This window comes from Equus caballus, chromosome 27, assembly GCF_041296265.1.
Source record: "Equus caballus isolate H_3958 breed thoroughbred chromosome 27, TB-T2T, whole genome shotgun sequence".
Classification (NCBI taxonomy): Eukaryota; Metazoa; Chordata; class Mammalia; order Perissodactyla; family Equidae; genus Equus; species Equus caballus.
The window spans coordinates 31,002,813-31,027,720 of NC_091710.1; the positions used below are offsets into that span (position 1 = coordinate 31,002,813).

The 24,908-nt window shown below is 34.8% G+C and overlaps 1 protein-coding gene across 40 annotated transcripts in view; it reads right to left on the reverse strand.

The window, feature by feature from the left end:
* Window positions 1–1,951: 1,951 nt before the first annotated feature.
* Window positions 1,952–24,908, reverse strand: part of WRN (WRN RecQ like helicase) — a 124,655-nt gene continuing 101,698 nt past the window's right edge. For 27 of the 40 annotated variants that reach the window (XM_070253431.1, XM_014736585.3, XM_023630593.2 and 24 more), the window contains 5 exons: window positions 20,255–20,383; window positions 17,548–17,710; window positions 10,488–10,702; window positions 7,142–7,273; window positions 1,952–4,783 (listed from right to left, as the gene is read on the reverse strand). In XM_070253431.1, coding sequence (XP_070109532.1) covers window positions 4,667–4,783; window positions 7,142–7,273; window positions 10,488–10,702; window positions 17,548–17,710; window positions 20,255–20,383 — 756 coding nt within the window. In that variant the 3' untranslated portion in view covers window positions 1,952–4,666. The remainder of the gene's footprint in view (window positions 4,784–7,141; window positions 7,274–10,487; window positions 10,703–17,547; window positions 17,711–20,254; window positions 20,384–24,908) is intronic. The other 13 variants (XM_070253425.1, XM_070253416.1, XM_023630596.2 and 10 more) reach the window with 1 other exon arrangement.

Here is a 24,908-nt window from a genome sequence, read left to right on the forward strand (position 1 = left end):
GCTACACCCAAGAAATTCAAGTTCAGTTCACTTATTCTTACAGCAGTTAATTCTGTAATGTGCTGAGATCATTTTGTACCAATAATTTGCACTTGGTGATCAGGCAGGTACATATAGCAGAGGCTACAAAACACATTCTGGTGGTAGAGAGCTGGGTGGGGGGCATGCACCAGGGAGGATACCAAACCCCCAGAGGGAACTGATGGGAAATGGAGAACTTGGAGGTTTGGGAACTTCTGCCTCTGCCTAGGAGCATGCTGCTATGTCTTCTACTTTGTGGAATTATCTCTATGAGATTCCATGTCCTCTGCCATTAAAGAAACTTTATATCTTCTGTGTCTGTTGGTGGGGGCGGGGGGGGGTCTGTCAATTACATGACTGTACTATTTTGACAACTGCACACAATTGGAAGTTAAAAACAAAGAAAAAAACCTTCATTCAAATAGGTTTAATGTAAATAAAAGGAATTTAATGTCGCATGCATCTGAAATATTCAAAGGTATGTTTGATTTCAGGAAAGGCATGAACTAGCAGCCCAGAAATATCACCAATAACCTGATTTGGGGGCCATGTTTCTACTCTGCCTAGCTTAGTGTCAACTCACTACAGGATGATTTCTCTGGTCCTAAAATTGCTCCAGGACTCCAAAGGTCCATGCTTCCTCATTAGTAACAATAGAGAAAAAGAGAACATATTTATTCCAGCATTTCCATAAAAAGTCCTTAGATTCACTCTGATTGGAACAGCTTAGGTCACATCCCCATGAAGTCACAGATGCCAAATCCGCATCCAAATTGCAATTATACTCCCTGGAACCAACGCCAACAGAAACCAAGAGTCATGTATGCTGGGAAAGCATAAAGTCCACTACAGATGATAACATAAACAAAAAAAGTAATGTTCCCTCTCCTTCTGGCTATGTATCTGGCATGAAACTATAGACCATATTTCATTTCAAGAATGTTCAAAGCAGTGCTTAAAACAGGAGAAAAATTGGAAGCAACTTTAATGTCCAACAATATAAAATCAGTTAAATAATTCATAGTACATCTATATAATAAAATGCTATGTTAGCAGTTCTAAACCACCTAGGTCTCAGGTCCCTTTTATAATCTTAAAAATTATTGAGGACCCAGAAGAGCTTTTGTTAATGTGGGTTACAGCTATCACTATTTACTTTTTTTTTTTTTTGGTGAGGAAGACTGTCCCTGAGCCAACATCTGTGCCAATTTTCCTCTATTTTGTATGTGGGACACCACCACAGGATGGCTTAAGAAGTAGTGTGTAGGTCTCTGCCCAGGATCTGAACCCACAAACTCCAGGCCACTGAAGTGGAGTGTGGAAACTTAACCACTACACCACCAGGCCAGCCCCACTATTTACCATTTTAGAAACTAAAATTGAGAGATTTTTTAAAATATTTATTAATTTGTTTAAAAATAGCAGTAGTAAGTCCATTACATGTTAACATGAATACATTTTTTTGAAATGCACCCCCCCACCCCCCCCCAAGAACAGAAGAATAGCACTATTGTCTGGTTTAACAGAAGTGGCTGGATTCTCAGATCTGCTTCTGCATTCAATCTGTTTTGATATGCTGTTTCAGCTGTAGTATATGAAGAAAGTCTGACCTCAAACAAGTATGTAGTTGGAAAAGAAAGGAGTCTTTTAATAGTCTTTCCAAATAATTGTAGACATTCTTCTTTAAAACCATACCAAAACTGGACAAGTGTTAGTTCCTTAAAAACTAGTCGTAATGTGTAATCTGAAACCATATAAATGAATTTTTTCATATTCTGCGACATACATTAAAATTCATTGGTCCATTGTGCGCTTCAAATGTATCTTTTATCCATGCATGATTTTATAAGATCACATATTAGTCATCCAGAAAATATTGGTTCACTGAGTTACGTAATCTTCTTAACTGTTGACAAAAATAATTATATAATGTAAGAAAAAAACTGCTAATCCTACCCATCTCATTAGAAAAATCCTACCCTTCTCATTATGGGAAGCTGTCAAACTCCTGGAAGCAGACACAAGTTTTCCAAAATTACAAATTTTGCTAGAAATCTCAAATTTTATCATTGGTAACAAATAACCATTAGTTTTCCTTGAAGAGAGACACTGACTTTGTTCCATTTTGAGAAAATGTCCACCAAATGCCCAAGTCTGAATAACCAATTGTAACCACCCCTGATGCAGGAAGGGTTAATAATCACTGGAAAAGGCTTGCCAACAAACTGTGACCTGGAGGTGAGGAGGTTGGTTAGCCCATGACGGGTAAGATCTCCAATGGGAGGCAACCTAAGCCAGGCACAGTCACCTAGGGGCACAGATGGAGACACGATATCGGGAGCAGGAGGGGCCATTGCCTAGGAGGCCTTGCATGCTCCGAGATAAAAATATACGAGCACAGCAATAACATGATAATATCAAAACACAGTTCGAGGGAGGGCTCTTTGAGAAATCACTAAGAATTCTTGGCATTCACTAATTACATTGTCCAGAACACCTGTGTATGTTTAACAGATGTAAGCTATGTATATATTGAAACGCTGGTTATAATAAACTCAGAGTGGCCTTCAGCCCTCTCCACATCTATCCTGGTGTGTACATTGGATCGCGACACCAACACCAATCATAGTTTTCTATCAGTACTTCTTTTCAGTAAAATGGTATTCCCCTCCCCAAAAAAGTAAGTAATTCAATTCACCACTCAAACCGTCAAAGGAGGGCTTTCCTTGAGATGACCATCATAGTCTAGTACATAGAAGAGCTTATGCACACTTTCCATTTCAGCACACAGAATATTGCAGAGATGTGTTAAGATTGAGAATTAATAAAACCAACAATTTGGTGCTATTGCCTTGATTTGCACTAAAGTACCAGTGGTTATACTCATTATTGCTTTGCACCTCAGTGCAAATACCAACATAGTACAAAAGGCAAATAACACCTTGGTTTTATGAAAATAGTTTTGCTTTTGCAGATCCCCTGAAAGGGTCTCATGGACTCCTAACTGCCTGCAGACCACACTTTGAGAATCACTGTACTACATAAAACCACAAAAAAAGATTCTGCGGAAGACTATTTAATGACATGGGGAAAAATATGTTCAAAATAAATTCAAGTGAAATATAAGTAACAAAAAGTATGTTTTTGACTCTTTAATTCTACTTCTAGAAACAATCTGAAACAGAAAAAAATGACAAAATCGCCAATAGAAAAATGATTATGTAAATTATAGTATATTCACCAAATAGAACAGTACGTAGCTGTAAAAAACAGTGAGATAAGTACGTAGCTGTAAAAAACAATGAGATAGACCAATATATACTGAAATGGAAAGGTCTTCATGACATATTAAGTAAAAAAATTTTTGTTGCAGAAAATTGCATATTATATGATCTGATTTGTGTTAAAAAAAAATTAAGAATATGTGTAGATACATATGCAAAGGCACGTAAGTGCAGAAGAAATGACTAGAGAACTTCTGTCACATATTTAGTAGGAGGCACCCTCTGGAAAGGGGCTGGGAATGGGATGTGGGGAAATGGGAATATGCGGGATTTTTGTGTTTTAAGTATAGCGTGAATGTTTTACAAAGAAAATTCATTCATATATCATTCATGTAACAAACGAAGAAAGGAAATGAATATAAAAAGGTTTGGGAGGATACATGAAAAGGGTTAACTGATTATCTACTGGAGGGACTACTAGTGATTTTTCTTTTCTTTTTTTTCACTTCTCTGGATTTTCTAGTTCTTCTACAACAAAGATGTATTTCTTCTTCATTAACAAGTTATTTCTATTTACAAAAAAGTCAATTAAAGGCCATTTGGTAAACTGCTTACAGTTTTATTAACTATGGTTTACCCAGCTCAGTGTCAGAGTATGGCTTTTACATATTTAAGTTATATGTGCTACACAAAGAGAATTTAGAACCAAACTCTGACATCCTTAAAAAATAAAATACTCAAAGTAATTCAGTAAATGAAAGCTTACAAAAATATCTATCTTTATAATATTCAGTATGAAGGACTTTTTTTTATTATTTGAAAAATAATAGAAATAATATATAAAATACAAAGTGCATATTTGCCTAGTGCAATTGGTCTCCTTTGTTATAGTCTTTTTTTCCTCCTTACATGGAATCCAAAATGTTTCATTTTCACTTATCTGGTCCACTGATACCAGTTAACAATGTGTATAAAAGTTTCTTCTAAAGATAGTAAAAACAATTTGTAAAACAACTATGCTTTCTTTATTTCCAAGACAGAATTGCGGGAATATCAGAATATTTAAATCATGCACACAATCACTGTATACCTACTGTTATCTATATCAAATCACATTTTCCAAATATACTGCTGAAATAAATAAAGAGATTAGAAAACAGGGCAGTAACAGTGCAATCTTAAAGGAAACTAATTTAATATTCTATTCTATGATGTAATCACCCAGGCTCTCAGAAGACTCAACTTTATGTGAATTGCACAGGGCTGTTTTAAGATGCCAGCTGTTCAATAAAGTGAGTTTTACTTTGAGAGTAAAATGATTTTTAAACTGAAACATCACTCCCCAGTCTTTTCATAAATGAAATACAGCACCCCTCTTACAATACAGCAAGACACACATAATTCCTCTAGCAATTGCCAATTTAACTAAAAAGACCCTTCTTTTTCGTTCTGGCCATTGATTTTTTGCTGGTATCAACTAAGATCTTATCTCTCTTGCCAAACCCCGCATACATTCTCTTTAAGGCTCCAGATGAAGTCTATAGGAAAGAAACAGAAAAAGAAACATTTGTACTGTTAAAAATATGTGGCAGTTACAAAAAGTAACACAGGTCACTGAATATACACCCACCACTCTTTCCTTGACAAAATAAAATTTATTTTTGGATTAAGAAGTAAATAAAAGAGACAAAATCCCTGTATCATTTCTTTAGGCAATTACTTGTTATCCTATTATCTATTCTCAGACACTCAAGTGTAGAGACACACTCATTTGGGAAGGAAAGAACTGAATGTTATTTTAGATCTATGTCCCATTGAGTATTTGCTTTGGGTTGACCAAAATGGTGAATTTAACATTCAGAGGAAGGTATGTGCCTGAAGATGTATGCACGCGAGTGTACACACACACACACACACACACACACACACAGGGAGTGCTATTAGGCATTTGAAAAAGTAACTTCTACATCTACAATAGTAAACAGACTAAAAAAGTGGTTCACTCATCATCAGCACCTTGCAGAGTCGCTGAAACAGCAGATACTCAAAAAAAATCCGCTGAATAAATGAAAAACAATTGTTTTTTGTCTCACTCTTTTGAGAATCTGCTAACAACTATAGAGATCCACTTCAGAGAAAAAAAGACAAACGAACACATGCACAATACTTTGCACAATTTTAGGGATCTCACGCATCAAATAAGCCCTCAGAACCCTAAGATAAATGTCCCTGATAAACCATTTTTTTAAGAACCCAAAAGCAGTGGTTGTGTACTATACGACCTGCACATGAAAAAAATAAATCACTTTTAAGCAGGTAAGTGTTCCACAAGCCTAAAATGGTATTAATGTGTGTTATCTCAGTTTGAGCACTAGATCCTCAAACATGACAGAGAAACTATTCTAATACGCATCCACCTTGGAATCTGGCAGGGTTAATTCAGTTATTGGAACTATTTGAAGGACTTTATAAGGTAGCCTCATCCAAGTTACAATGTTTCTGTTAGCTTAAGGAACAAAAACATAATTTATTCCATTTCAAGAATGACGCCTATATCCATATATTATTCACCAACTGCTTGCTATGTTTTATTACGTTTTCTACGTTTAAAAACGGTTTCAAAATATTTAAGGATGGGGAAAAAAGTAGAAGATCTTTGGCAGAAAACTGCAAAACTTTATATTAAAAAATGGTAAAAACTGTTAGCTGTTCTAGCTTAATTAAAGAAATCCAGTGTAGGAGAAAGGGCTATTCACGCATCAGTAAAAGCTAAAGAAAAAACTGGGCCGAGATAGCAACTTTTCCTCTGGGTACCTATTTCTTCACAGGGAAGAGAAGACCAGGAGAACAGATGAGATTTTTACTCGCTGTAAGATACTACAACATTTGACCTAGAAACAATAAATATTGGGGATATAAAGTGACACAGAAAAGGGTTGGGCAGAGATAAAATTGGCCCCGAAATATTTATTCTTCCCAAAAGACCTTAATATCAAAATCCCTTATAGTCACAGACAACTACAGTTGGTTGCAATTAGAGTTTGAAGCTCTGAGTGCACTGGGAGGAGAGAAACCAGTGAAGATTATAACAAAGCCAAATGTAAAACAGAGCATGCATCTGAACCATAACAGAAGAGAGGGAAAAACCCCAAGTCTTGTCGTAGCTGAACACCACAGAAGAAGCAAGGACTTTGAAACCAGACAAAACTAGGTTTCAGTCCTAATTGAGTCACTTGTTAAATGTATGACCTTATGAATATTATTCAAGTGTCAACTTTTTCACACAGAAAATGAGAATAATGATACCTAACAACCCTGGATTATTTGGAGAGTTAAGTGAGAATATATGCAAAATATCAAAACAAATTCTGACTTATGTGTGGCACCCATTAATTGGTACCTAATGTCACTTAAAGTCTTTTATCTTCTATAACATTTCTACAGAATATGATCTTCAGCGCTTGTAATTATAAGAATGATCTTATTTCATTGAGAAAGGGGAAAAATGCTTACTTACACTGAGTGTATCTTTTAAGTCTCAACAATAAGTATCTGGAGAGACTTTAATTATGACGTCTAAGTCACCTGACGGAAATGCCTTTCCGTGACTACTTCTTTCATCAGTAGAAGACTAAAATTCCCAGAAACCATAATAAAATTTTAAGAGGGTACTTACACCTTTTTGACACTCCGAATTCTATTAACAAACTATTATCATTGAGAATACAAACCATTAACTCATTTCTGGTTACATGTGTGCATATGTATGTAAGCAAATAAAGAAATATGTACGTTATATTCACAATTTAATTTTATCTGAAACTAAGATAAATCTAAACATTAGTTATCAAGTCTGATGTACATGTCATGAAAACTATTTTATTAAATCAATTTACCTGTGGATGAGAGTCTGTAAATAAATCTTCTATTTCTGGATCGCTGGATGGCTGATTCCAAGATGTCAGTCTCAGTGAATTTCTGTGACTCTTATCTTTTGGTGAAAGATCACAAGGATGTTTTCCATCAACCTTTAACATTTTTATGGAATACAAAATAGTTACAGCAAAAAATGGTTATTTTCTTAGCAAAAAAAGCCCCAAAAACTATGCCTAAAAAAGCAAAGCTTAAGAAAATTCTTATTATTCTGAAGTACTGAATTTTAACAATAATGATTATAATAAATTACCTATAAGACATTTTTTCTAAGTATCTTAAAATAGTTAATAAATAATATGTCTATTTTAATTTATAATTAAACTCAGTAGCAGGGCAGGACATATCACTCTCTCTCTTTCTCTCTCAGGCAGTCAAGGAAAGGAAAAAGGAAAAAAGTGATATAGGAGGAGAAGGTTTTGGGAAGATGGTTGCAGCAACAGCGTAATTTTTTAATTTCTCTGAATCCCAGCATTAAAACAGAGAGAACAAGATAGCAACAGCAGAAATTCATCATCTACATTTACAATGAAACTAAAGGTATCCTTGGGAAACCCAAAGTATAAACACCTGAAGACAAACCACCAACAGCCACAAGACCTGCATGGGAGAAAGCAGAGGGAAGCAGTGAGGTGCGGGCACAGGAGAACCCCAGAGCAGCCCACAGGTGGACAGTGGAAAGCAGAACAGATTAACACGAGAACAGCAGCTGAAAGTGCAATAGCAGGTGACTGAAAGGTGTCCATAGCAGTGCCTGAGGGGCTGAAGCAGCTGGCTCCAGGAACTCTCCTGACCAGCTGATGCTGCCTTCCAGGAGAAGGGCCCAGAGAAGGGCCCACACTCAGGGGAACTGCTGGAGTCAAACCAGAATCAAGCAGGTCGGGTGTAACAGAGACAACGGGAAAGAAAGCCCAGTGGCAAAGGAGTATGTCTCATAAACCAAGTTTCCATATTTTGAACATTACACACACAAAAAAGGAGAACAAGCTCTGTGAAGTTGGAAAAACTATCCTGAACCATGCCTTCTTTTGAAAGTGCCGGAAAACTAAATTCACATGAAAATGAGCAAGAGAGATTACCAAAGTCAAATCCTAGACACCAGAAAGACTTGCTGAGATACAGAATAAAACTGTAATCTCTCACAATGAGCTGAAAAACACTGAGAAAATGATTCAAAGCAGGATAGAACATCATACATCGAAATCAGAAAAATTCAAAACTGAGGGGGAAAGCTCAGGAAAGAATTAGAAATAAAAGAAAAAAACTACAGAAGTGAATACTGAATTACAAGAAACACAGTAATAAATACAACAGATTATGTCCAAAGAGAACTGGAAAGGTGAAAAAGAAGAAAACAATTTTAAATTAAAAAGAAACGAAGAACTAAAAGGAATTCACAAGCAGTGACAAAAACTGAAGGGAGGTAAAGAAGACCCAACATAGAGATAGTAGGAGCCCCTGAAGAAGAAATACAAAGCAATGGGAAAAAATATTAAAAAGTAAAATTTAAGAAAATTTTCCTGAAATAAACAAAATTTTTAAAACTATAAGAAAACTTTCCAGAAATCTTAAAAAACTACATATTTAAAGAACTCACTGTGTACCTACGTATATTAAATCAGAACTACCAATAATCAAGAGATAATCTTCCTCCATTAAACATAGGCATGACTGAGCTTCTATCTCAATAGCCATCACAATAGATGTAAACCAACAGTGCATCAACGAATAAAAAGAACTGGCTCTGACATTTTTCTTATCAGAAACCTCATAATTATAAAATGAAATAGACTAAGGGATACAACCCAGGTCAGTAGAGAAGACGAATGTTAACATATGCAAGATCCTGAAACTAGGCCTCCAACAGACTCTACAGTATTCAGAAGAGCTTTCTATACTGGGAGGCAGATGTAGGAAAAATAGTTTGGCTGGCTCGTTCACCTCTTAATCTACTTCCCAGGCCAAATATCCTTGTTCCCTTAAATGGGGGAGGGAAAGGGCTAAATCCAGTAGGCTTAGTATGATTTCCACCTCCCACCCCCCAAAAATCCCACTCTGTTGTCAGTATCTCATGTTATATCAATAGGGGAAAAGCAAAAATGCTAATATGTGGTTAAAATAATATTTTACTACAAATATGCTTCGATATTCACAAAAAATAACAAGTTACTCCTTTTCATGTATTGAAGGGTAGAAGTTGGGAAAAAATAAGGTTTTAGGTACCTGATATAGATTTCAGAAATAAAAGGTTGAGAATAGAAGCCACATTTCACTAACACCACCCACATATATTTTCTTTAATGCCTTTCTTACAGCTAGTTCAATTGTCAAAATAATGTAAAGAATTCCAATTAAGTCAATTTCATAAGGTTATCTAGGATGTAACTATATATAAACCTGAGGTACAGAATTTTAAAAGACCAATTCCTTTATTTTTAAGCTACTGAGAAAAGAAGTTTAATTGTTGGAAATCCTACAAAGATGACCTCAGAACTGAAATGGAGTCCCTAATTCTCTAACATAAATATCAGCAACCACCTACTACCATGCTCAATTTATCATCTAGGAACTAAAATAATTTTTTAGTTAATTATTAGTTTTCACAGTTTTCATCATGGAGTCATGTAATTTTGGACCTGGAAGATACTGAAGGTCAAATTTTCAACTTTATACAATCATTTAATAGAGTCACATTGTCAAAAAAGTTATTTTCTGATTACTATTTATCTTTCACTGCACAAAGCAATAATTTCCAAAGCATTTGATTTCAGTAAATTGTACCATCTAAAATAATACTAAATCATGGTCTTTCTCCAATCATGCAAAAAGTTCATCGGGATATGCTCAGGTCCATAAGCAACAATTATCCTTCTACCTGCGATATCCAATATAACAGGAACAGAGCATGAGGAATGACAGAACGACAGACAAATCAGTTTGGGGGGTATTTGTAATAGAATTTGTTTTCATTTTCATTAACCACATAAAGGGCCATATGCTTAAAGCCAATATTAACTATACCCATGAAAGAAAGAGAATTTCCAGGCTATATAGCCAATATAAGGTAGAGGTAAAATTTAAGCTGACATTCCACACAATAAGCTAAATAGATGGACCACATTCCCTTTTCTGTCGTTTAAAACATCACTTTTCTCAGATCAGATTTATGAAAAGCAAAGGAAATACAGCACACAGATAAAAAAAATCACCTTATATCAGAATTTATAATAGTTTCAAAAATACAGCATTATTAGAAGCTGCAGATTGAACAAACTGACACTTTATGAAAATTCTACATATAATTAACACCTTGGTATTAGTGCCTACTTCGTCCTTGCTTCTCTTCGAACGTGAACAGCTGTCCTCAGAGTTGGGGAAACATCTCTTTTTATTGGAATCACATGAAGGTTGGCATAACGGTCTGTTGTCACAATCTTTTCTCAGGATCTCAATTGCCATGTAGATAAGGTATGTGTCAATGTTTTCAGGAACAAACATTCTAATTAGTTTAGTTTTATTGATATCTGTAAAGGATGAAAAAATAAGATTTAAAAATAAACTACATAGACTATTTTAGAAAACCTATGAGCTGGAAATGGTGAAATATTTTGTAGAAAAAGAGGAGAAAAGTGGCCAAAGAAAATGTCCCTCTGTCAAATGCCGATAGCCCTAGAGAACAAAAATGGAGTAAAACGTGCCCCCTCATTCCTCCTGCCCCACCTGCACCCACTGCCTCCAAAACCCAAAGACAAGCCAGTGCCATCGACTGCATAAATTATGTTTCAAACTATCTTTTGTGGGCTGCCCTAAGAATCAAAACCACCATTCACAGAATTGTTTCTAAAGGAATTATGCTTCAAATTCCTAATATCAATAAGAAGTTAATTTTTTGAAGATAATTTATTCTTAAAATAGAAGCTAATAATACTTGTAAATAAGACGCTAATAAAAAGGACTCTTTCAATGGATATTGTAGCATTACAAAATACATCAATCATTTAAAATGCATATTAACTAAATGAGTTTTCTGGGAAAGATATATCTTATTTTCAGAATCAGGGAATTTTTAATTTTTCTAACTCAATGGAACTGAATCAGACTGTGTCAGTCTCTTCCCACCTTTTACAAATCATGGAGCCATCTCCCACAGACCACTATTCATGTTTCAGGTACTTCCTTCCAACATCACATTCATCTGCAGTTCTGTAGAGTACGGTAAAACCAAGCAGCTTAGAACCTATTCACTCATCTTCATGTAATTTATAAAACTAGTATCAAACATTTCTGACACACAATTCAAATTCAAAATCAAAAACTGAGTATTTTTAAATGCCACCATGAAAAGGCGGTCTTTAAATTATTGCAGTTTCCAGGTTTATATTCTCCTTTCTTCCAAAGACCTTATCTTGCTCCTCCAGGACTTCTCCAAAAAACCGCAGTTAAAAAAAAACAACAACAAAACAGCCAGGCAGAGAAGGTTACACAGCTAACAGAAACCAGGACAGGGGCTACTTAATTATTTAGCCTGTACTCTAACTTTAAAGTTTTAAAATGTAAAACTGATGCTAATCAAAATCTTGGAAAGATAAGATCACCTCTCTAAATGTAATAAAATCAGCAATGTGACTATCATATCTATCAACCAAACTAAAGCTTTATTTGTCCCTTGGTCATTACCACTGAAATTCCACCAATTTTACTACTTCATCATTTTTTAATGGCCCAAGAGTTTTCTGCTGTATATGTCTATCAGAGTTTACTTTGAGCTCCCTTTCATTTGTTTTCAAATGAAAACAGACGACGCCAAACTTAACCACTAGGCCACAGGGCCAGCCCCATTTATCTTCAATTTTTCTTTCAAAAAAATTTTCTAATGAACATATCATATGTATCTTTCCATATTGCTAGATTCCCAGAAGTGAGATTGCTAGTTCAAAGATTAGACACATTTTATATTTTGATACATATACCTCGATAACTGTGCTGTCTGATACAACAACCGCTAACCACAAGCAGCTACTGAGCACTTGAAATGTGGCTAGTGTGGCTGAGGAACTCAGTTCTTAATTTTAAGTAATTCTAATTAATTTAAAACTGATACTTGATTCGGTTATCAGAAAATTTTTAAGTATGTTTGGAACAAATTTGGTGTCTTCATCTACTTTATTCAATTGTAAATTTTATGAAAGCTAAATACAGATCAAGTATTTCAAATTAAAATTTAGCATCAGAATTGAGATACCCTGTAAACCTAAAACGCACACTTGATTTCAAAGGCTTAGTTCAAAAAATTAATACATAAAGTTATCTTACAAATAATTTTTATATTGATTATATGTTGAAATAACATTTTTAATATATAGGGTTAATCAAATTAGATCATTAAAATTAATTATTTTTTATAAAACTTTACAAAATAAAATTATCTGTTTATTTTTACTTTTTTAATATGGCTACAAGAAAATTTAAAATTGTGTATGTGGTTCACACCATATTTCTTTTTGGATAGTGCTGCTGTAGAAAAACCGTACAAATTTCCCCGTACTCTAGCCAACCAATACTACTGTATTGAATTCATTTTCTTCTTGTAGGTATTTAAATATTGGACAAATAAACTATACATCCTTAATTTCACCATACTGTAAATGTAGAATTTATAAACCAATTTTTGGGAGAACATCCACAGAATCTTGAACTATCATAGCATCGTGGGCTAAATGAATTATTTTGAAAAGAAAAAATGAGTTATTTTATTCCACTTGATACAAGCTATTTCTAAAATGAGAATGTTTTCTTTTTATAAAATTATGATGTATAAACATTTGCCTAAGGTTTTAAGCCACAGTTAATGATTTAATAAATGTAGAAAGTTATACTGTAATTAGAATATAATATCTAGATATAATTAGAAAATTCATATATTTACTTACACATTTCTATAAGTACCCTTTATGTTTTTATCTTAAAGTCATCCTACAATAAATATATGCAAAGAAGTGGCATCTAGCTTTAAAGGGGCATCTTATTCTGTTCTAACTTTCCAGGCAAGTTAGTGCTGGAAATATCTCCTGGAGAATAAAATAATGAACACCGGCGGCACTCCTCCAGCGCTTTAAGAGATCATGTTACCTTCACTGTTGTGGCAGGTCCCTTGGAAACCACCCTTAATTTTCCACTTACATGCACATAAAGAACGGGAGAATGAAATTACTCAAAATATTATCCAGGAGCCTCATTAAATGCCTTGCTTAATGTATAATTAAGCACAGTTAGAATCTCAACTCCGTAAAAAAAAAAGCTTAAAATTTTATAAACATGGAAAAACTAAAAGAATAAAAAGGTAGAGAATTCCTTTAAATATTAAGTTACGAAGAAAAAAGCTACTTAATAAATAAGATAGCATGAAAATAATAGATATGATTTCTCAGTTCACAAATACTCTATTCTTTGGTATAAGCTTATGTCATAATAAAAGATAGAAAATTCTCAATTCAGGATTGTGCAAAATTTAAATGTCAATCAAACTTGTTCATTAAAACACCGAATTATGTGATATGGCTATAGTTAAATAAAAGATGAAAATAACATATCTGAACCATTAACGTAGCATGTATATCTTCACTTCTTATTATAATTTATAATTCAACAATGTTTTCTACAGTAAGAGAACAAATCGTATTTTATCAAGGAAAAATAAGAATTCAAAAGTAAAATTTAACATCAATAAATAATTTCTTACAGACTATAAATGTACAATCAAAAGAAATAAAAGAGCTCATAGTGCTCACACCTTAACTTCCTCAATTTTGGTTTTGGAAGTAAACTAAAATAATTTATCTTTTCATATTATATGTACAACCTACACACGGCATATTGACAGAAAGATGAAATGTGTTTAATAAGCATATTTAAAAGTGTTTTCTATTGTTCTTTGGAATTTCAATTTAATATTTATTTCTGAATGAAAATTTATTTGTTATACTCAGTGTACAGTGGTAAAGACAAATGTTTTAACTAATGCTTTAGTCACTATTGATTACAAATATTTTCTCACCTCCCTGATATTTACTGAATCAGGTTGTGCAATTATAAATAGGGAATTTTTCATTATATATTCTGCTTGATTTTAGTATCTCAACTTAAAAAGTTATCTAACATCAGAAATTGAAATTGCTAAACTCAGAACATGGAGGGTTCTAGACATCTAGAAAATATTTAAAGATACTAGGTATATAAAGATACTAAACTGAATATAATTAAGTACCTTTATTTTACTCATCAATTAGAGCCTTATAAACCCAAATCCTGTATCAGGATTAGAAATTGCATATTTCTTTGTTTTACATAGTTGGCATTACAACTTTAACATGTATAGTAAAAAGAAAAACTTGATCAGTCACATTAACCCTGACATGACATTAAAACAATCTGCCACTCTCTAGGCCTCAGATTCCTATTTCTGAAACAGGGTTGGAGTAGGAAAGGGAAATTTAATGAATTCCAATTTCCTTTCCAACTCTACAATTCTATAACTTTACAACAATATGATTTAGAAAGCAAATTAGCAGCACCTCAAATGTTCGCCATGGCCAAAGAAAGTATACGTTGTCAATACATGGCTGAATAATAGAATCTTAAATCTTCCTCTACCATTTTCTCCTGCCAATAAGAACTGAAATTGGAACATCCATTTTATGTCATTCAAGAATATTTGCCCAAGAATTCTTTAGTACTCGAAAAAGAAAGAGATAATTAAAACCTGCCTGAATTATTAAACCTACACCTGTATGTTTCTATAAAATACTGTTTTGAAATCTCCCTTCTGGTATACTTTTTATTAACTTCATATTTTCTTAATTAGCTACTAAAAGGATAGAGTACAAAAGTCACCACATGTAGAGGCATTTTAAAGAAGCCACAAGATCTTACCATCTACTTCTTCAATCATCATCGTCACATTCACCATCACCGCCACCACCACCAGTTATACAACACACACCAAGTGCCAGAGCATTCTGTGCAGTCTCTAAGTGTTTCTCACAATTCTGTGAGAGAGGCAATAGTATCCCTCTGTTTTAGAGATGAGGAAACTGAGGCTTAGGGAGACTGAGTACTTCACCTCAGTCACACAGCTCTGAAACAGTAGAAGCAAGACCTGAAACAGGTCAGCTGTCACCAGAGCCTTTGGTCTTACTGACCAGGCTAACACCATTCATCAGTCTTCATGATTGAAGACAGGCAGCCAATGATAGCAAATAGGACTGTTAATAGGAAAAAAATTTTTTAAAACTGCACAAATTCTTTCAGAGAATACTGTCTACTATCCAACAGCACATCAAAAGACATATATATCTCTAAGTCCTGAGAGATAATACATATATAGAGGAAAAAATAATTCTAGAGTATTAAAATCAAGAAGACATCTGAGTCTTTGAGTTTCCCTAAAACACTAATTCATTTTGCATTGGAGAAAGAGGTTTTATACGATCACAATTCTACTCCTATGAAGTAGTTACTGTTTCCTTCCTCTGCCTTAATTTCTAGGACAATGACTGCTGCAGTTAGAAAGACTGGAATGGGACCAGGAAAGATGGCTATCTTTCTCATAAGATGACTGACAGCTGAGATATCTTCGCTATTTCATCACAATCCAGGATTTGGTCCTCAGGTTTTCAGATTTAGAAATCTAATTTAACCTTAATAGATCCACATTGACCAATTTCAGAAAATGCCGATTCATTAATTTACAATGATGAATTCACAATTATCACAAAGATAACTACCCAGATTAGCATGACTAGTGCATACTTACCCTATAGACAGATCTAGGTGGGAAATCAAACTATAACCAGAAAGGTAAGAACTGACATAGAAGCAGAAATAGTTGTCAGGGTGTCTTCCTCAAATAAGATCTTGACAAAACTTATCAATAGGCCCTTAGTATCCTTTAAGTCTTACTGGTCAGGACTATAAATTGCATATTTCCTTCTTTTAAATAGTTGGCAGTACAACCCTAACATGGTATAGAAACAGAAAAACTTTAGTTCCCGGGAACTAACTTAGAGGACCACTGCCCAAGCTCTCCTCTGTCTCTCTCCTGGGCTTCCACAGCAGATTAATGCAAGTGATGGAGGCATTCTTTCTTCAGACTTTTCAGCCAAGTTGTGCTCAAGCCTAGAATTCACGATGACTTTTAAGATGACTTGAATATCCTGTTCAGATCAATTAAGTATAGTACCGATGATACTTTCAGAGGGTGATCTTATTTCCCTCATTTCCAAATTTTTAGGGGGAATCGTATAGTTGTTCTCAAGTGGGAAAGAATTTGAGGTAATAAAAAATCGAATTATTTGCACTGCAGCTTTGGAGATAAGGGTTTTTTTTTGTATGTCCACTGCCCTGTCCTAACAGTCTGAAAAAATTTATCAGGTTTATTGAGTTATAACACACCCAGTTTATTTGTACATCTGGGGAGAAAAATCTTCTAATGTACCTCATCTTTATCTGTAAAAAATGGATCATAATTTAAAAATAGGCTTATTTTAAAAAGTTCTGAGAGCCGGCCAAGTGGCACAGCAGTTCTGTTTGCACGTTCCACTTCAGCGGCCCAGGGTTCACCAGTTCAGATCCGGGGTGCAGACCTCCGTACACACTGCTTGGCAAGCCATGCTGCCGCAGCCGTCCCACATAGAAAGCAGAGAAAGATGGGCACGGATGTTAGCTCAGGGCCACTGTTCCTCAGCAAAAAGAGGAGGATTGGTGGTGGATGTTAGCTCAGGGCTAATCTTCCTCAAAAAAAGAAAAAAAAATTCTGCGGGGCAAGCACAGGGGCTCAATTTCCACAAGCACAGTTGAGGTTCTGCAGCAAAGAGACAAGAGGAAACCCTTCTACAAGGCACCTAGAGAACTTGGTCCATCCCTTCAATGTCACAGTGACTGATACCACTGACTCTATTGATTAAGAAAGGCTACTTACATGAAATCAATGACAAGGAATCAGAAAGATTTAGGGGAAAACTAGGAGTCCGTAAGCTATGGGGAATGAATATGGAAAAAAACACGTGTTGAATTCAAACGATGAGGTAAAAATTAGGAAAGGATGAAAGTGCACTGTTTTGAGATGGGTGTGGAAGTTGTAATCTGAAGCTGAAAAGCAAAACAAGAATTCTTAAGAGGCACACTTTTCTCTGAGCGATAATGGGAAGAAAGATTGTTTTTCTAAAACAATAAAAAGTATGACAAAAGTCAAATTTTCATAGCAGCATGAAGGGTTAATGCTGTTAAAGTGAAAACAGCAGATGGCTTGTTTACTTTGTCTGGCTTCAATGAGTCGAGTCACTAAGGCTTCTGAGAGGGTCACGGTTATCACCTGAGTTGACGGGAGGGTTTCGGATGACATCAGCAATAATCTTGTGAGTCTCTGGAGTCAGGCCTGCTCGCTCCATGTCGAGTGGGTAGCCGGCTTTCAGCGCTTGGAGTAAGTGTGCGCCAACTGCTGTGAGAGGCAGAGTCCTGTTCTCAGATATGCTTTTCTAGAGAAATAGCAGCAAAACAGCCAGTGAGTTTTTAAAAGTTCCCACTGTACCGTATGGAAAGAAAATGTCCAAAACCTTCAGGCAGTAAATGTTCACTGAGAAATAGACAATGGACTAAACCCTCACTTAAAATTTTCCTGTTAACTATTTCTTTAAAACTACCCACATTATACAATTCCACAGGTTTTACTTTTTATACTTATTATATTCAATAAAACAAAGTCACCTCACTGTAGCTAAGAAATTAATCCTGGTCCCTCTGTAATTATTCACTTTAAAACCTATTAGCGGCAGAGACTAATCACTCTATATAAGTCTAATAGCTACCATGACCTTTTGAAAATATAGTTAACTGTAATCGAATATTCTACATTCTTGAAATAACAGATGGTACTTCAGTTACATGAATTTCCAAGAAGACAAATCCCAAAATGCTTATTGATAACATATGGCTCCAGATGCATTCTATTAAAGGTTCTTGAGAAGATTTTAATAGGTGTTTTAAACTGGCTCTACTCATAAAATGATAATAACCACAATTTAACGAGGGCTATTTTCCTACTATTGAACTTGATGTGAATTGTGTTCAATTTAGACAGTGTTATATATTTATGGAGCTTTTTAAATGAATGAAGCCCCAAATCTATTTAAGATATGTACTATATAAAACATTCCTTAAAACACTCAAAAGTTTAGTCATTCAGCTCTAAAGTATATTCTCTTTTAAAACATCTTGGAAGTCTGCATTTGGTGTGAATGTTGATGCTTTCACAGAATAGAGCATTAAAGCAATATTTTCATCGTTCAAAGATAAGTTTTAAATTACTTTCATTAAATGTCTACCCTTTTCTACTAGATGGTGTGCACCATGTGCACATAATATCAGGGTTATTTGATACCAGGCATTAAATTACCTAAAACTAATTGTATTATTGCTCCTGATTAATTAGTCCTTAGGCATGTTTAATTTTGTGATTAACTAGCAAGACTCTCTCAGACTCCTGGGAGATACAGATAATTATACCACGATATTACACAATAATATACAACCAAATAATAGCAAAAGGCATAAATGAAGATATACCACTCTTCACATTTTTAACCACGAATATGTGACATAATACATAAAACCTCCTATCATGGCTGAGTATTAGAATGTACTTTATTCAGAAAATTTGGAGGCTATACTAAATTTTCTTAGTAACTATATTCAGTTATACCCCCATATATGGTCAAATTATGTGTAGATAAGCATATTTAACATGTACATGTAAGTTACTGTTTAAATAAAGAGTGAACTTAAAATTCCTATTTATCATGTAATCTGTTTCAAAAATAGTACAATGGAATTATCTGCTTTCTCATGAAACGGCTTTTGTACTTTTAATTAAGGAATTTGACTATCCAATTAGAACATCTATTAAGTGATGAAGACAAGCTATGGACTGTTTACTCTTATTTATACTGGACCTTAACCAGAATAAAAAGTGTGTAATGTAGCCTAGTGGATGGAGACAGAGAGAACAGGAAAAGCAGACAGTGGACCCTATAGCCTGTTCCAAACCAATTTAATGTCAGAGAGGATACGAATTCACATTAGTTAAACTTAGCTGGAATTACTCTGTCCCTATTCCATTAAGATATACTCTCCATTTTGTATATTAAGAAAACTTCAACAACCTTAAGGATTTATGCCAGAACAATGAAGAAACATTAAGTATGGCCATTGTTCACAATAATTAGATTTTTTCAAAGAGCATTAGGTATGGTTAAAAAAACAGAACAATACTAGAGGACAGAGAGTAAAAAGCAAGTTTGTTGTTTTTTTAAACTCATTTCTAACGTCCTTCCAGAGATAGTCCGCACATTTTTGTAGACATACTCAAGGATACGTGAATATATAAGCATGCATATATAGATGGAGATACATTCTGAGAAATGCATCCTTAGGCAATTTCATCATTGTGCGAACATCATAGAGTGAACTTACACAAACCTAGATGGTATAGCCTACTACACACCTCGCCTATATGGTACTGATCTTATGGGACCACCATCATATATGCAGTCCACCATTGACCTAACCGGCATTGTGCAGCACATCACATATACACACAAACATTCACATGTTTATTTTTCATACTGCTCGGCATCTCCCTTTTTACTTAAGAATATATCTTGGAGATTATTTCTTATCAGTCCATATACTAATAGTTTTTTAACTATTAATCCAATTTAAAAAGAAAATTGTCTTAAAATACGGCTGCTCTAATATCCCTAAGCTATAATTGTGTTTATCAGTACCTCTCGTATAAGATAATCATGGTAAAACTATTCTTGCCGTTTTTACTTGACAGAGGCAAGCTTAGCAGAAAAAGAAAATGACACTATATTCTAAAATTAAATACAAAATAAAACAACATAAAATATTGTAGGACTAGAAGAAATCTATCCCCAGTCACAACTTTAATATTGAAAAGCTGATAAAACACATGTCTAGAGAGAATTTAAAAATTCTCTCCACTTGAAAGTAACACTCACCAAAGACATGTTCTTTTCTTGGAATAAAGAATATGTGACGGCCACAGAGTGTGAAAGTGAGCGTGCTTCATCTTTCACCACCGGACTTTTCTGCTGTTCTTGAGGCTTTGTACTTGGAAAGAGGTCTGTCTACAAAATTTTAAATGTAGCACAAATGATCAATAATGCTATCAATATAATGATAGATAGAACATCAGTATGATCATTAAGCATGAGGGGGAAAAAATAGTCTAAGGAGCAGTCAAAAATTCCATTTTTATGAGGACCTCAAAGAGAAGTTTGGTTTTATTTTTACATATTCATTTAAAAGGTAAAAAGGGAATAAGTCTTTAATAAAATATTTGTAATAACAAACATGGCTGTGGAAGTAGAAACTCCTAGTCTCTCCTTTAGCTAATAAGAGGGAATAGAAAACGAGCTATGATGTGGACCACTCTGCCTTTAAATTAGTCCCCTAATCCCCTAGAAGCGAATATTGAATGAATGAATAAACAGAATTAGTATCCAAGTTTAGGTACTACAGCCACAAATTCTGCTAATGTATCAGAAGTATACACATATAGTTTAAAAAGATACATACACACTGTGCTTCTAAACTTGAAGCATTATGCAAATTCTTAAACATGGTTCCTTACGAGACGTTTAAAAGAAAAAAAGGAGGGGACTGAAAAACAAGATTAATTAAGAAATACTAGAATTTTTTTAAAGACTGCAAAAAAGGTAAATACTAAATGATAGTTATGATAGTACTAAATGATGCATGATTCACACAGATATATGAACAGTTTCCCTCCAAAATGCCCACTTTACCTTCCAAAACAAAAGAACCAATACTAAAATTAAAAGAATTAAATCCAACAGAACTTGGCTTATTGTAACCCGCACTGGTCCATTCCTACCCTAAACGAAAGTGAGTCTGTAGATTAGTTCACAGGTCTCTGGGACAACTGCAGGCTGGGGAACAGAGAAGCCAGAAAATACAAGACCTAAGGTCTCCAGGTGGTTTTAAGCACTCCTAGATTTTCAAGGAAGAACATTTTTTATTCAATGAAAATGAGTTATTTCCATCTGAGACCTTAACACTGTGAAAATTGGCCTTAAATTTCTAGGAATGCCTAAAATCAAACTCCAGATTCCTCAGGATTACAGTGTAGTCTATACCTGGAGGCAACAATGGGACAGCCCTACACCAAGGTCTTGGAAATGTGACCACCGTGACTTATGCTGGCAAATTCATAAGGATTTTAGGATTCATGGGACAAAATCATAATATCATCTGTAAATGTGTGACTGAAGCATTTAGAAACATCTAAAACACTCAGCAAAGTAATTAAGGTGAGAGCAATGGTCTCAAGGTGGGCATAGAATGTGATTCTAATAAGCAAAAATCTAATCAAATCATGCTTTATATAGATAAACAGAACAGAGTGGTCAATTACAGAAACATATAAATAGGAAAGGAAGAAGGACAAAAGTAGGCAAGGCCAACCCAAGCAGTGCTCAGATGAGAAGACTTCTTGGCTAACGAGATTTGAATATTATCGTTTTCTTGGCAAGTAGTGCATGAGAATGGCTCAAACTGCTTTTGTTCCTGAGAGACTGCTACTCAAGACACCGTCAGGATTTCCCTCGTACGCCAAGCTTGCTGAACAACTTTCAGATAAGACAACTTCCTTTATATCTTCTTCCTCTAGGGGAGGGAACATACTGGTTGGGTCAAGTGAAACTTTTCCAGTATTCTCACTACAATGAACTCACATTCCAATATTTACACTTACATTTATATATACACACAAATGCATATACATAAACCAAGTTCACAGAGAAAGATAATGCAAATCTACTCCCCAAAACACAACTACTCTGTGACAAGACCTACCAACTTTTTGGATTACAGGGGTGAGGACCGAACCCCTAGCCTAGACCATGGCAAACGCCACAGTGGAGCGGCCAGCTAGGCTTCCCCAGAAAATATGTATTCCATCCTGATGCATGTTTAACTAAAAACTGCAAAACACAGGGGCTGGCCCCGTGGCCGAGTGGTTAAGTTCGCGCGCTCCGCTGCAGGCGGCCCAGTATTTCGTTAGTTCGAATCCTGGGCGCGGACATGGCACTGCTCATCAGACCACGCTGAGGCAGCGTCCCACATGCCACAACTAGAAGAACCCACAACGAAGAATACACAACTATGTACCGGGGGACTTTGGGGAGAAAAAGGAAAAAATAAAATCGTTAAAAAAAAAAAAAACTGCAAAACACAGCTATTCTGAAGCTTTAAAATAGAAATAGAAACATGTACCGCCTGGCTCTGTTTTATTTAGGGGTGGTGTATGCTCAGAACATCAAATCCCCACCTCTAGGGTTATTTGATTGGAGTTATCTTTTGCGTTGATGTGAGAGTATAGCTCTGATATGCTTCCATATGCAAACTGAAATCCCAAAAAGGTTTGGAAAACACCTGATTGCCTTGGGTCAGATAATTCAAATTCTAAAATTAGGCAGCATATATATGACATGGAAAAAGTCAAACAGAAACATTTATAGTTCTCACCAAAGCAGTAAACCAATATTCAACTAATATAATTTTTGATTAAAATCCATAAATGACAGGATATGGAAACAAAAATAAATTTCTTTCCCAAAGAAGAGTTCATAAATATTTTTTCTCATACATCTATACATACTATAATGGACCACAAAGATAAACAATCTTATCAAAATAACACCAATATTATTCATCAAGGGACGGGGCTCCTCTTTAACTTTTTTAATTAGTTTGTTACAGTTCTCATTATGACTACAGTGTGCTGTTTTAATCTACCTTTTAAGTGTGATTAGAAAAATAGTTGTCTATCTCTTTTAAGGCTTTTCTAAGTAGCTGCCAACTATGAATTAATCTTTGGAGGGGGGTGGACATTTTAAAAAATTATAATTTTCATAAAATGTATTTCTATAAAATGATTTTAAAATGCTTTTCCTAAATGGCTATCTTTTTTTTTTCTCCCCAAAGCCCCAGTACATAGTTGTATATCCTAGTTGTAAGTCTTCCAGTTCTTCTATGTGGCATGCTGCCACAGCATGGCTTGATGAGCAGTGTGTAGGTCCACGCCCAGGATCCAAAACATCGAACTGCAGGCTGCTGAAGCGGAACGTGCAAACTTAACCACTCGGCCACAGGGTTGGCCCTGAAACAGCCATATTAATGGGTTTAATATTCATGTTCTCATATTTGTAATTTTTGATTTGTACTATGACAGTATTTAACTTTTACTTCAAAATTTTAAGTAACTATATTAAAAGCTCAATGAAACTACTGAATAACAGAACTGTCTTCATTTATTAATTTTTTTTTTTAGTAAATAGTTTGAATTTGCAGAATAGTTCAGGTGTAATACCTAACCACAGAAATTAGCAGTCATTTTCTCTATCCAGGAGGTTGAAAAGATTTCATATCCATTATTTGGAGCATTTATCTTTTGCCCTCCTTCAATTTCCTCTCTTGAAGTGGGGTTGGGCAGGATAATTCTTTCATTATTAAATAATACTATTAATTCATGAAAGAAGATACTACCATCAAGAGTCCAAAGAGAGGAAACTTAGTCAATTAACACTGGTTAAGTATGGTATTCTTTATCAAATTGTTAAGAAATTATAACTTTGTTTTTAAAATATCCAATATGAAACATAAGAAATTTTCACATGATGTCTGGCATAAAAGTATGAAAAGAAAATTTAAAGTTGCCAAAGATATTCTACATCAAAAGAGGGAAATGCTACATACAAAAAGCAGAAGAGTTTTCTACTGAGAGTTAGAGAATGACTTTTCTAAAGTGGGATGGGTCTGTTCACAGCTTACAGAAGGTTCTCAGAAATAAAAACAATACCGCCTTGTATATTTTTAACTCTTCCAACTTTGTATACACATCCCCTATCTTTTATCTTTCTGATTTATCTGTTGTTTCTTTGATATGGGGAAGGACATTTTCATTGTGTGAGGGAGGAAATGGAGACCCAAAGATGTTACAGAACATGTTCGGGTTCACCGTGTCAACTATGGCAGAATCAAAATCCTGATCCCTGACTCCGAGTCCAGCGGTCTCTCTACCACTTCACCCTGCCTTACCCTCTGTGCTGGAGTACACAGGACAGTGCAGTCTGCCTGTGGAGCTGAAGAAGCAAATCCAAACAATCCTTGTAGAAATGGTCATTTATGGTGGAGCAAGAAGTAATAAAAGGATATGAAGAAAACACTCTTGAGACTGAAGAGAATAACATGGAATCTACTTAACATCAAATGGTAGCATGAGTGGAAGGGCTAAGGTAATTAGGGAATACGACAAACAACGAGAAAAACAAAGTGGCTGGGCTTCCTTATCAACTAACAGCAAGGATAACTTTGCAGCTTTAACTTTTACCTACATTTGAAAGTAAAAGTTAGAATTTATCAGCCTAAAATACAGTACTCACTCAAATTTAAAAACGAAACCTCTCAACAAAACAGGAAAAAATAGTAATAGAAATAAAAATGGACAACTACTTCATTATCATCTTAAGAGCTATGTAACTAACGTGTTTTTATAACTGATTTGCTGCAGAAACAATCTGAATTCATTTTCTAAGTGTCTGGTGTGGAAATGAAAATAAAGGCAAAAAA